This window comes from Dama dama, chromosome 18 (assembly GCF_033118175.1).
Source record: "Dama dama isolate Ldn47 chromosome 18, ASM3311817v1, whole genome shotgun sequence".
Taxonomy (NCBI): Eukaryota; Metazoa; Chordata; class Mammalia; order Artiodactyla; family Cervidae; genus Dama; species Dama dama.
In genome coordinates this window covers 100,538,243-100,551,100 of record NC_083698.1, presented here as the reverse complement: position 1 = coordinate 100,551,100, position 12,858 = coordinate 100,538,243, and the positions used below count along the sequence as shown (strand labels likewise).

Sequence of the window (12,858 nt, the reverse complement as noted above, 5' to 3'; positions counted from 1 at the left end):
ATGCGTATCTAATTTGTTCTGTAGGGAGACAGTTCCATTGGTGGCAAGTCACCACAGGTGTTGAGAAGAGACTTGACTCAGAATCCTTGCTATAGCAATTATGAAGTATGAGATCTGGGCAATTCATGTACTCTCGGATGTATAAACAGTTAAAATAATGTTTATCTTGATGATCTTTGTGAGCATTAAAACATGTCAAGAAATGAATGTCTGGGGAAGAGTGTCCACTCTGCCGGGCCTGGGCCTGGCAGGCAGGCAGTCGACATGCTCACCACACTTCCAGAGCTGGGGCAGGAGCGTTTTTGTCCCAGAGGCACCTGATCACGCAGGGCTGTGTCTTGGCTGCTGGCACAGAGATACACGGCTGAGTCCATCAGCTCCAAGGAGCCCAAGTTCAGCTCAGAGGGAAAGTCATTGAACTGCTTTCCTGAGAATTGATCTGATATGTCCCCTTTTTGTATCACTTCCCTGTTGTAATACTGAATGAGGAATTGGGGGTCCTGGCCTAGGGCCTGTTGGTACCAGTACACAGAGCGGTGTCCAGAATCAGGGGAACATCTCAGCGTCACTTGCTGCTTTCTTGATTTGATCAGGTATGTGGGGGTCTGGGTGACTCCAGAATCGACCAGGCCTGTTGGGGAGGAGACAGACAGAAGCTGAGGGCAGAGCACAGGGAAGCCTCCTGCTGCTGCCCTCATCACCAGGCTTCTATCTCAGGGAGGCAAAGTCATCTCAGAAGCTCCCACACTGTGTCCAGGACTCACCTGCTCCCAGGAAGCAGAGAACCACAGTAGAGGAGCCTGGAACGCACGGCAGCATCAGGAACCCAAGACTGCTGCTGGCTGGGGGCGGGGCTCCTGGGGTGACTGATGTAGAGTACTGATCCTCCTGCTTCCCTGATTGGAGTATTTGCCTATGAGGTCACTGCTCTGTGTCTCTGCAGGCTGTTTCCTGAACCGCTGGACCGCTTGGTTGGACCCAGGGCTGGCTCCTCTATGCCATTCCCAGTCTTGCACAGCCCCTCAGCAAAGGGTGTGTATGAAGTGTGCACTCTCCCCATGTTTCCATATGTCCACAATATGACTTTTTCTCCTCTCTCTACCCCTTCCTGACAGTCATCACCAAGCACTCAGCAGCCACCCAAACCCCTCACCCTCACTTCCCATGCAGGGCACCGCTGAGTACATCCTGCAGCTCCAGGCGCATCCCCACTTCCCTGACCCTGAGGAGTCTGTGCTAGCTCCATGTGCCCCAGGATCACTCAGGGAACTCAAACCTGTTCCCTGACACAGGCTTGTAGTTAAGGTTCCCTAAAGCTACCCTCTACTGGGGGACTCTCAACCCCTCTCAGCACACCCTGCTTATATGGGCCGACACTGCCTCCTAGTTGCCAGTGGTTCACAGTCTCATGGAATTGTAGCCTCTGTCTAGAGCAAGGGTACAAAACCCCCACAACCTGAATACACACACACACACACACACACACACATTCTACTATTATACTGCTTTCCCATTCTGGCTGAATTAGGGTTGATTATCAAATCTACTCTTAGCATCTGGAAGTTGAAGACTCAATGATCTGACAATTTTACTAAGAAGGAAAGAATTGCTGCACCACTGCAATGATGGTAGTTAGCTAGATGGTAATAAATGACCATAAAATAAACACTCTGAGGATCTCACGTGAATCTGCCTGGAAACCTTTATTCCATACCTACCTCTGATTATAAGATGCATCTATTTCCACATTTCCTATATAAATTTAGCATTACCAAGTCCCAGTTAATACATTTCATAAAGAGGTTTTACATATACGAACTCATATATTTCTACACTTATAAAATCTTGATATAATGGGGTGATGGAAGATATATTTTGACTTTGAGAAGATTTTGATGAGGGAGGTGGTGCCAACCTGGCTTAGGTTAGGTGAGACGCTGAGGAAGTTCGGGTCATGAGAATGAACCCAGAAAACCAGTCTCTCCATCAGATGGACTCACATGAAATTTGGATAATTGATAATTAACGGAAGCTGATTTCTCTTTGATGACTCCAGACAACTTGCTTAATGAAGACTACATGGAGAGGCCACTTTAAAAGCTTCCCTGTGACTTGGGAAGGGACATGACCCAGATGACTGAGGAGCAGCATGGGTGTGATACTGAGGGCCAGGGAGGTGAGGAGAGGAATGTTCTGCCCACCCAAGAAAGGTGGGCAAGAGCGGAGACCACGTGAGAGACAGCTGGGGAGAGCCTTCCAGAGAGACAACATTGAAGTGAGACAAGGGGATCTATTTTTATCTAATTTACCAGCAAGCTTCCCACCTAGAGGTCTCAGGCTCAGGTGATGACTAGGAGTCAGAGCTGGAGAAGCATCTTCTTGGTTCACAGGGAGGATATAGAGAAAAAGACAGAGATGGATGGTGGACACATGTCTCGGAGTCCCTGAGTGAGGTTGGGTCAACCTAGTCCACACACCCAGGGTTGCACTGCAGGCACATGACCTACAAAACACTAAGACCCCCAGTGCTAGGATCCCTGATTAGGATCTCTGACTTCCAGGCTGCAGGGCCTCACCTGTCTTTTTGCACAGAGAGGAGGTGGCCTTGCAGCACCGTGGAGTAACTGCTGGAGCAGAAGTACACAGATGTCTGGGAGTGGTTGGCAAAATCCAGCATGAGAGGGAAGTTCTCTGTCCTTGGTCTGGAGACGCTGTACCCGTCAGGCACGTCTCCTTTCTCCGTGGTGGGGGAGCTAACTGAGTAATGGTTCAGCAGCAGCCCGTGTCCCGGGTTTTGTTGGTACCAGCACATGTGGTCATGACCCAGATCCTGAGTACATTTCAGTGTCGCCCTCTGTCCTGTCCTCACGACCTGGAATCTGGGGTCCTGAGTGACACCCGCGTGGACCGCCCCTGTGGAGAAGGAGGACCGATGCTGCAGTCACAGCGGACATGCTCAGTGCTGGCACCCCCAAGGGGACCCTGCCCCCAGGACTCACCTGCCTGCAGGAGACAGAAGACCACACAGCCCAGGAGGCAGGGGCCCATGGCAGGGGCGGGGCAGGCAGAGGGCCCTCTGGTCTGAGTGTGGATGAGAGGGGAGAGGGGCTCTCCAGGGAGTCCTTCTGAGATGTCACTGTCCCTGCCAGGCCCCAGAGCCAACCTGTCACTCAGGGGGCCACGCCTCTTCCCCCAGAGGCTCAAATCAGAAAAGAACCTCTGTGAAGAGTTCACTACAGGGTGACCCATCCAGCTCAACGTACATGAGCCTCACACGTTGTAACCTTTCTGTAAACAGTTTGTGATTTTATCTATACTTTATTCCAGAGATAATTCTTCATAAATGTGTATATTACTTTAATTTATCTACATATTTCTATAGCTCAGCATCTTGGGAAATTCCCTCTAGCTTCCTTCTCTCCTTTGTGATATGTGTCCCGATAGGACTTCAAGGCCCATTTCTGCTTTAATTGATTGCAGCCCTAAGAATGGCCCTCCACTGACCATGTTTCTCTGGTTTCTGCTCTCAACCTCATCGCAGGCTCATCAGCACTCGGGGAATTGTTTGGATCTGTTCTTATCCATTCACTGACAGACAGGACACCAGCCAAAGGTAGCTCCTTCATGTTCACAGAGCCCTGCTTCCCATTTCGGGAGAGTGAGTAAGCAGAGCGCCCTCAGGCCTGTGACCCACCTTTCTGGGTGGACAGAAGCTGGTTGCCCAGCACAGGATGACTTATTGGCCCAAAGGAATGCAGACTTAGGAGCGACATGGCGAGACGGGGCACACACCAGCATAAGGGAAAAATCTCTTTTTTATTTGAGACATTCTTTTCACGGGATTACCTCCTTGTGATGCGTGGCTGCCATTCACTGAGTAACAATTCATATCATAGAGCCCCAATCTGTATCTTGTTACACATAACCCAACACGTATATGTAATTTGTTCTGTATGGAGACCTTTCCATGAGGAAAGGACCCACAAGTGTTGAGAACAAACCGGAGCTGCAATCCTAGCTGTAACAGTTATGAAGTATGAGATCAGGGCAATTCTCATCCCATCAGATGTATGAACAGTTAAAATAACACTTATCTTGCATGATTTTAGTGAGCATTAAAACATATCAAGAAATGAATGTCTAGGAAAGGCTATTGCTCTACCAGAGACTGGGCTTGGCAGGCTGGCAGCCGACACCCTCACCACCACTTCCTGAGCTGGGGCAAGAGTGTTTTTGTCCCAGAGGCACCTGATCATGCAGGGCTGTGTCTTGACTGCTGGCACAGAGATACACGGCTGAGTCCATCAGGTCCAAGGAAGTCAAGTTCAGCTCAGAGTGAGAGTCACTGAACTGTATTCCTGAGAATCGATCCGATATGTTTCCTTTCTCATTCACTTCCCTGTTGAAAGGCTGAATGAGGACTGGGGGCCCTGGACCAGCGCCTGTTGGTACCAGTACACAGAGTGATGTCCAGAGTCAGGGGAACATCTCAGCATCACTTGCTGTTTTCTTGATTTGATCAGGTATTTGGGGGTCCGGGTGACTTCAGAATCCACCAGGCCGGTTGGGGAGAAGACAGAAGGAAGCTGAGGGCAGAGGACAGTGAAAGCCTCCTGCTGAAGCCCTCATCACCAGCCTTCTATCTCAGGGAGGCAAAGACATCTCAGAAACTCCCACACTGTGTCCAGGACTCACCTGCTCCCAGGAGGCAGAGAATCACACAGCAGAGGAGCCTGGCACCCAAGGCAGCATCAGGAACCCAAGACAGCTGCTGGCTGGGGGTGGGTCTCCTGGGGTAGTGGAGTAAAGTGCTGAAGGTCCTGCTTCCCTGATTGGAGCATTTGCTTATGACATCACTGCTGTGTCTATCAGGCTGTCCTTGTCCACTGGACCCCTTACCAATACCCAGGGCTGGCTCCTCTATACCCTTCCCTGTCCTGACAGCTCCTCAGCAAGACTGGGTGTGAGGTGAGTTTCATCCCCTGGTCCCATATGCACACAACATGCCTTGTTCTTGTCTGCCTGACCCTGCCTGACACTCATCACCAGCCACCAGGCCCTCACTAGCCACTCCAACCCCTTCACCGTTCCACTTCCCATGCTGAGTTAGGTTTTGACCGTCTATGTTCATCCCGTGGTTCCAGCCACGTCCCCAGTTCCCTGCGCAGTGTGGAGTCTGTGCTGGCTCCATGTGTCCCAGGACCACGCAGGGAACTCAGACCTGCTCCCAGATGCAGGCATGATATAGACAAGGTTCTCTTAAGCTGCCCTCCCCAGGGTGACTCTCATACCCTCCCAGCACACCCTGCTTATCATGGAACAGTGCCTCCAAGTGGCCAAAGGTCAAGGGTCTCATGGATTTGCAGCATTTGTTTAAAAGAAAGTTTAGTTGCTCAGTCTTGTCCTACTCTTTGCAACGGCATGGACTCTAGCCTACCAGGCTCCACTGTCCATGGGATTATCCAGGCAAGAGTACTGGAGTGGGTTGCCATTTCCTTCACCAGAGGATCTTCCCGACCCAGGGATCAAACCCAGGTCTCCCACATTGTAGGCAGATGCTTCACCATCTGAGCCACAAGGGAAGTCCTATCTGTTAAAGCAAGGGTACAAAAATTCTGGCACCCTGAACACACACACACAAAAACACACACACACACACACACACACACACACACACACACTCACACACACACATACCTGTTCTTCTGCCTTCCTAGCCGGGTTGATGGGTTGATCTTTGAATCCACTCAGCCTCTGGAGGCAGAAGAATGTATGATCCCACCTTTTTACTAAGAAGGAAATAATTGTGGCACCACTATAGTGACAGTAGTTAGCTAAACATGGAAATATAGGATCATAAAATAAATACTCTGAGGGTCTCAAGTGAATCTGCCTACAAACATGTATTCTATAACTACTTCTGATTAATCAGATGCATATATTTCCAGATTTTGTATTTAAATTAAGCATGATCAAATTCTAGATAATACTTTTCATAAAGAAGTTTTAGAAATATGAACTCATTTATTTCTGCACATATAAAATCATGATATAATGGGGGCGATGCAGGATATATTTTGACTTTGAGAAGATTTTGATGAGCGTGCCAGGGGGTCCCAACCTGGCCTAGGTTAGGTGAGATGCTAAGGATGTTAGAGGGCGGGGGGTGTGTGTCGAGAACACACAGGCAATCTGTCCTCCTTCAGATGGACTCACATGAGTTTTGGGATGATAGGTGATTAACTAAAGTTTGTTTCTTTTTCATGACTCCATACATCTTGCTCAAAACAGACCACATAGAGAGGCCACTTTAAAAGCCTCCCTGTGACATGGGAAGGGACCTGACCCAGATGAGGGAGGAGCAGTGTGGCTGTGGTACAGAGGGCCAGGGAGCTGATGCAGGGAGGTGGGGAGAGGAAGTCCTGCCCGCCTGGGAAAAATGGACCAGAGCAGAGACCAGGTGAGAGCCAGGCTGGGGGAGAACCTCCAGAAAGACAGAAACAGCTGCCTGAGTGAGACAAGAGTGCCTACTGTATCTAATTTACCAACACCCTTCCCTCCTACGTCTCAGGCTCAGGTGATGACTAGGAGTCAGAGCTGGGGAGGTGTCTCCTGGTTCAGAGGGAGGTTGCAGAGGAAAGACTGAGACCAATGGAGGACACATGGCCCCGAGGCCCGGGAGTGAGGCACAGGCCAACCTAGTGCACACACCCAGGGTCACGCTGCAGGCATGTGGTCTGCAAAACCCTGAGGCTCCTGGTGCTGGGAGCCTGCAAGGTGCCCCCTGTCTTTTTGCACAGAGAGGAGGTGGCCGTGCAGCGCCGTGGAGTAACTACTGGCACAGAAGTATACAGATGTCTGGGAGCATTTGGCGGACTCCAAATTGAGAGGGAAGTTCTCTGTGTTTGGTCTGGAGACGCTGTACCCATCGGGCACGTCTCCTTGCTCCTTGGTGAAAGGGCCAGTTGAGTAATGGATCAGCCTCAGCCCGAGTCCTGGGTCTTGTCGGTACCAGTACATATAGTTATGACCCAGATCCTGAGTACAATTAAGTGTCGCGCTCTGTCCTGTCAACACGACCTGGAATCTGGGGTCCTGGGTGACACCAGCGTGGACCGCCCCTGTGGAGAAGGAGGACCGATGCTGCAGTTACAGCGGACATGCTCAGTGCTGGCACCCCCAAGGGGACCCTGCCCCCAGGACTCACCTGCCTGCAGGAGACAGAAGACCACACAGCCCAGGAGGCAGGGGCTCATGGTGGGGGCGGGGCAGGCGGAAGGCCCTCTGGTCTGAGTGTGGATGAGAGGGGAGAGGGGCTCTCCAGGGAGTCCTTCTGAGATGTCCCTGTCCATGCCAGGCCCCAGAGCCAAGCTGTCACTCAGGGGCCATGCCCCTTCCCCCAGAATCGCAAATCAAAGTTGATTCTAAATCAGCAGCTTAGAACAAGGAGATGCCTTGGACAGATTGCTTGGACATCATCTGGACAGATGTAAGTCTTACAAAGTCATTGCAACCTTTCCTTAGAGTAGTTTGCACCTTTATGTATATTTTACTCCAGAGATAATTCCTTAATTTGCATATTAGCTTATTTACATGCATATTTCTGTAGTTTTGAATCTCAGAGGAAATCCTTAGGGCTTCCTGCTGTCCTTTATGACCCGTGCATCCCAAATACTCCCTGAAGTGTTGTTTCTACTTTGCTCAATTGACCACAGTCCTGCTCCTGTCCTCTCACCTACAATGATTCTTTGGTGTCTGGTTCCTTAACTACAGCTCAGACTCATCACTATTTGAGGAATCATTTGACTCTATTTCTTCTCAGTTCATTAACAGACGGGACACCTGCCAAATGCAGGTACAGCTCCTTCATGGTCGCCAGAGCATGTGCTTCCTGAGTCTGAGGGCACAGGGAGGGGAAGCAGCAAGTGAAACCAGCGCAGCCCTAAGACAGAACTTTCTTTGTGGCCAGAAGCTGGTTGCTCAACGTGGATTTTACGTTTGCACAAAGGAACATACATACGAGAGGGATTTGGGGCGAGGTGCCGGACTCCAGGATACATCAAAAGTGCTCTGACTTTATGTGGGACATCCACTCCATGGGAATACTTCCTTGTGAAGCATGGCTGCCGTTAATAAATTTATATCCTAGAGCCCTAAACTATATCTTGTTGCACAAACCCCACTCTCAAAAGGACTCTGTACCTAGAGTTATGTTCTGCTGTTGGGATCTTCAAATTCTCAATAGTCTTTGAAATATGGACCCTGAAAATTATGTACTAGATCCTGGTTACATGATTTTACATGTTCCGTGAGCTCCTGATGGTCGGTTTCCCTTTAGCATGACCACACGTCTAGTGTCTGGGTGACTCACCACTCCTGGGTCCTGGGACAGAAAGACACTGACACTGAAGTGAGAAACAAAGGAGGAATCTCATGTCATAACCACAATGACCAGCCTTGAATCTGGGCCTGGCAAGCCCTCGAGTGGTTCCATACATGTGCTCAGAACTTCGCTGGTCCAGGACACAGAAGGACACAGTAAAGGGGGGTCATACCCAGGCCAGGCCAGAAGAAAGTGGTCTTTCCAGCTCAAGGCCTGTGGCCTGAATCCTTGGGATCAAGTCATAGGAACCCTTCTCCTGGCATGGAATTATCATTCCATTCTGAAACAACTACTGCTGGTGGTCTGGCCAGCCCAGGACCCAGTGTGTGAATCTGAAGCCTTGCTATGTTGTTTCTCATAGAATATTAACAAAAAATTTATTATAAAATGATTTCAGAAAAAGGGTTCATGAGAAAAAAAAATCTATGAAATTGAGTAAATAAATTTTACAAAAACAGCCTGTACCAGCTGGTAAGAACTTAGATGGTCATTTTATCAAACCATCAATCCCCGGTTAGGATTGTCCCTCACACGGAAATGGTGTCTCACATGGTTTCAAGCACTTTGTTAATTATAACACTTTCCAGGAGCACTTACTTGTCTTCTATATTTAGCTCCAGGCTAAAAAGGAATTGTTTTGATGGGTACAGACATTAAATTTTCACTGAAAAGATGCATGAGCAAAACAAATCTACAGCAACAGAAATCATACTGTTGATTGAACGTGTCACCTTGACTGTATCAGAGACATTTAATTAAACTTTATTCTGGGTATTAAGTGAGAGTGGTTTTGGAAGAGGTTAACATATAAATAGGTAGATTTTAACTTTAGATTAGATTAACATTTTAAATAGATGACCTTCCATTCCACAGTCTTAGTGGGCCTAATCCAACCAGTGAAGATATGAATAGAAGGAAAAGACTGATCCTCCCGCAGGTAAGAGAGAACTGTTCAGCTGATGGCCTTCAAACTGGACCGTCAGTTCTTGGGCCTTTGAATTTAAACATCAGCTCTCCCTGAACCTGTAGCATCACCAGATTTGGACTTGTCAGCTGTAACAGCTACGTGGAGCGAACTCCTTTAAAAGATGGGGAGCAGAGAACACAGGTGTTGAGGACAGCTTTGAGTCTGACTCCTTGTCTGACAGTTAGGAAATATGAGATCTGGGCAAGTCACTTCCCATCAGATGTATAAACAGTTAAAATAATCTTTATCTTGCATGATCTTTGTGAGCATTAAAATGTATAAAGGAAAGAATGTCTGGGAAAGGCTATCAGCTCTACCTGGGTCTGGCTCTCGCTGGCTGGCAGCTGACACCCTGGCAACCACATCCTGAGCTGGGGTAGGAGTGTTTTTGTACCAGAGGCATCTGATCACGCAGGGCTGTGTCTTGGCTGCTGGCACAGAGATACAGGGCAGAGTCCGTCAGCTCCAAGGGGGTCAAGCTCAGCTCAGAGCGAGAGTCACTGAACTGTATTCCTGAGAATCGATCCGGGAGCTGTGCTTCTCCCCACACTTTCTGGTTGTAATACTGAACGAGGAACAGGGGGCCCTGGCCCAGGGCCTGTTGGTACCAGTACACAGAGAGGTGTCCAGATTCAGGGGAACATCTCAGAGTCGCGTTCTGCTTTCTTGATTTGATCAGGTACTTGGGGGTCTGGGTGACTCCAGATTCCACCAGGCCTGCTGGGGAGCAGACAAGGAAGCTGAGGGCAGAGCACAGGGAGGCCTCCTGCTGAACCCGTCATCGCCGGGCTTCTATCTCAGGGAGGCAAAGGCATCTCAGAAGCTCCCACACTGTGTCCAGACTCACCTGATCCGAGGAGGCAGAGAGTCACACAGCAGAGGAGCCTGGAGCCCATGGCAGCATCAGGAACCCAAGGCTGCTGCTGGCCGGGGGCGGGGCTCCTGGGGTGAGTGGTGTAAGTGCTGACCCTCCTGCTTCCCTGATTGCACCATTGCCTATGACGTCACTGCTCTGTGTCCCTGCAGGCTGTTTCCTCATCCACTGGACCCCTGGCCAGGTCCCATGGTGGGCTCCTCTATGCCCTTCCCCGTCCTGCACAGCCCCTCGGCAAAGGGTGGGTATGAGGTGAGCACTGTCCCCATATGCCCGTAACATGGCTTCTTCTTCTCTTCCTGTCCCTGCCTGACACTCCTCACCCAGCCCTCACCAGCCACACTAATCCATCACCCACCGCTCCCCACGCTGCTCCAGGAGACGACCCCCTGGGCACATCCTGAGGATCCAGGCACGTCCCCACTGCCCTGGGCAGTGAGGAGTCCGGGCTAGGTCCATGTGTCTGGACCACTCAGGGATCTCAAACTTGTTTTCTGATTCAGGCATGTAGCCAAGGTTCCCCTAAGCTGCCCTCCCCAGGGTGACTCTCAACCCCTCCCAGCACATCCTGCTTACCATGGACCCACAGTGCCTCCTAGTGGCCAATGGTCCACAGTCTCACAGATCTGTGCCTTCTGTCTAAATCAAGAATGGAAATTCAGATTCTTCATGGCTTTGGTAGTGACTGCCTCTCTATGCAGGTGTGAGCCTTGCCCGCGCCTTCCCCAGGAGACCAGAGTCAGCCTCTGCTCCTTGGTGACCATGTGTGACTGAAAGGCCGTGATCAAGAATGCCGATATGTCGGAGGAGATGCAACAGGAGTCGGTGGGGTGTGCTACTCAGGCATTGGAGAAGTATAATAGGGAGAAGGACATCGAGGCCCACATCAAGGAGTTTGACAAGAAGTACAACCCGACCCAGCACTGCATCGTGGTGAGGAACTTCAGTCATTGCATGACACATGAAACCAAAGACCATCTGCTTCTACCTGGGCCAAGTGGCCAGTCTCCTGTTCAAATCCAGGTAAAAGCATGCACTGTGCCACACACCCAATGATCCACCCAAAAACCAGGACTGCAGCCGAAACTCCAAAACCAGAGACTGAAGTCTTCAGCCCTGCCTAAGGGAACACCTCCATCTTTGAACCTTTATTGGGTTTTATACAGGGCATTCTCTGTACTGGTTTGTTGTGGTTATGAAGCAAGCAAATAAATGTAAGCAAAACGGCTTACATTTATATTTATTTTCTATTCCATACCTCTCTGCTGCATTTTTTTTTTTTCTCTTCAATATCCATTCCTTTAAAGACAGAAGTCTGTTGGAGAAGGGTGCATTAATTATCATTTGTTCAAATAATCTAGAGTTGAAGATGGCCTCTTTAGTTGATCTTGGGTAGGCTGTTGGGGGTGATTCCTTGAAGTTTCTGAGGGATGTAACAGACTAGCCTATTCAGCACTCTTGCGTTGCATTCTTGCCCATCCTGCTCCTGTTGTGTGTGGAAGAATACTACTGGGAAGTGCATGTTGAGAGAGGCATGGCAGAGAAACTACTGGACTCTTACTCCTAATCTGATAAGTGTATTCCTTAAGCTCTCTTTTTGTGATAACATCTATAGAGTGTTCTGGGCCTTGGGCCTCAAGAGATGATGAATGTGTCCTGGAACTCCTTTCAGTTTTCTATCGCTATAAAACGGAAATAAGCTGGTGAGAAAGTTGGGGTAATGAGAAATTTGTTGGGCTCTAGACATTTCCCCTCCCCTGCCTTGGCCAAAGCATACTCTAAAGATCAAAGGTGGTCTTAAAGGGAAAGAGCCTTTGAGCAGCGGCCCTCCTTGTGATTCTAGTAAAGTAGACAGGAATTTAAACTTACAAGCCGGCTGCGCTGTGCTTTAACTAGCTGTGTTCACATATGAGTTGAAGCTTTCATTAAAAGACAGAATTAAAAATAAGGAAGATATTCCCCACAACCCCACCTGCAACCCCTCTACACACAGACACGCACACAGACACACAAATACACACCCTTCATCTACTGCCTTCCCAGCCTGACAAAATTAGGGTTGATCCTCAGATCCACTCTTATCCTCTGGAGGTAAAGGACTGTAGGATCTGACATTTTTACTAAGAAGGAAGTAATTATTGTACCGCTGCAATGACAGTTGTTAGCGAAGATGAAAATACATGACCATGAAATGAATACTCTGAAGATCTCAAGTGAATCCACCTGGAAGCATGTATTCCATAACTACTTCTGATTAATCAGATGCATATATTTCCAGATTTCCTATTGAAATTAAGCATTACCAAATTCTAGGGAATGCATTTTATAAAGAGGTTTTGTATATATGGACTCATTCATTTCTGCACTTATAAAATCTTGATATAATGAGGTAATGGAGGATATATTTTGACTTTGAGAAGATTTTGATGAGGGAGGTGGGCCAACCTGGCCTAGGATAGGTGAAATGCTGAGGAAATTAGGGGCCCGTGGGGAGAACACACAAACACAGTCTGTCCTCCTTCAATGGACTCACATGAAGTTTTGGATGATTGATAATTAACTGAAGTTGGTTTCTCTTTGATGACTCCAGACAGCTTGCTCAAAGCAGACCACGTGGGCAGGCCACTTTAAAAA

General features: G+C 49.0%; 1 pseudogene and 2 gene segments (V, D, J or C); 1 reads left to right on the top strand and 2 right to left on the bottom strand.

Moving 5' to 3' along the window:
- Window positions 1–546: 546 nt before the first annotated feature.
- Window positions 547–3,110, bottom strand: LOC133073063 (T cell receptor beta variable 6-9-like). The segment is given in 3 exon segments: window positions 547–631; window positions 2,577–2,913; window positions 3,000–3,110. Coding segments are annotated over 3 exon segments (471 nt in total).
- Window positions 3,111–7,048: 3,938 nt separating this feature from the next.
- LOC133073062 (T cell receptor beta variable 5-1-like) lies at window positions 7,049–10,270 on the bottom strand. The segment is given in 3 exon segments: window positions 7,049–7,121; window positions 9,668–10,067; window positions 10,198–10,270. Coding segments are annotated over 3 exon segments (522 nt in total).
- A 716-nt stretch (window positions 10,271–10,986) lies between these two features.
- On the top strand, window positions 10,987–11,396 carry LOC133072922 (dynein light chain 1, cytoplasmic-like; annotated as a pseudogene).
- The last annotated feature ends 1,462 nt before the right edge of the window (window positions 11,397–12,858 follow it).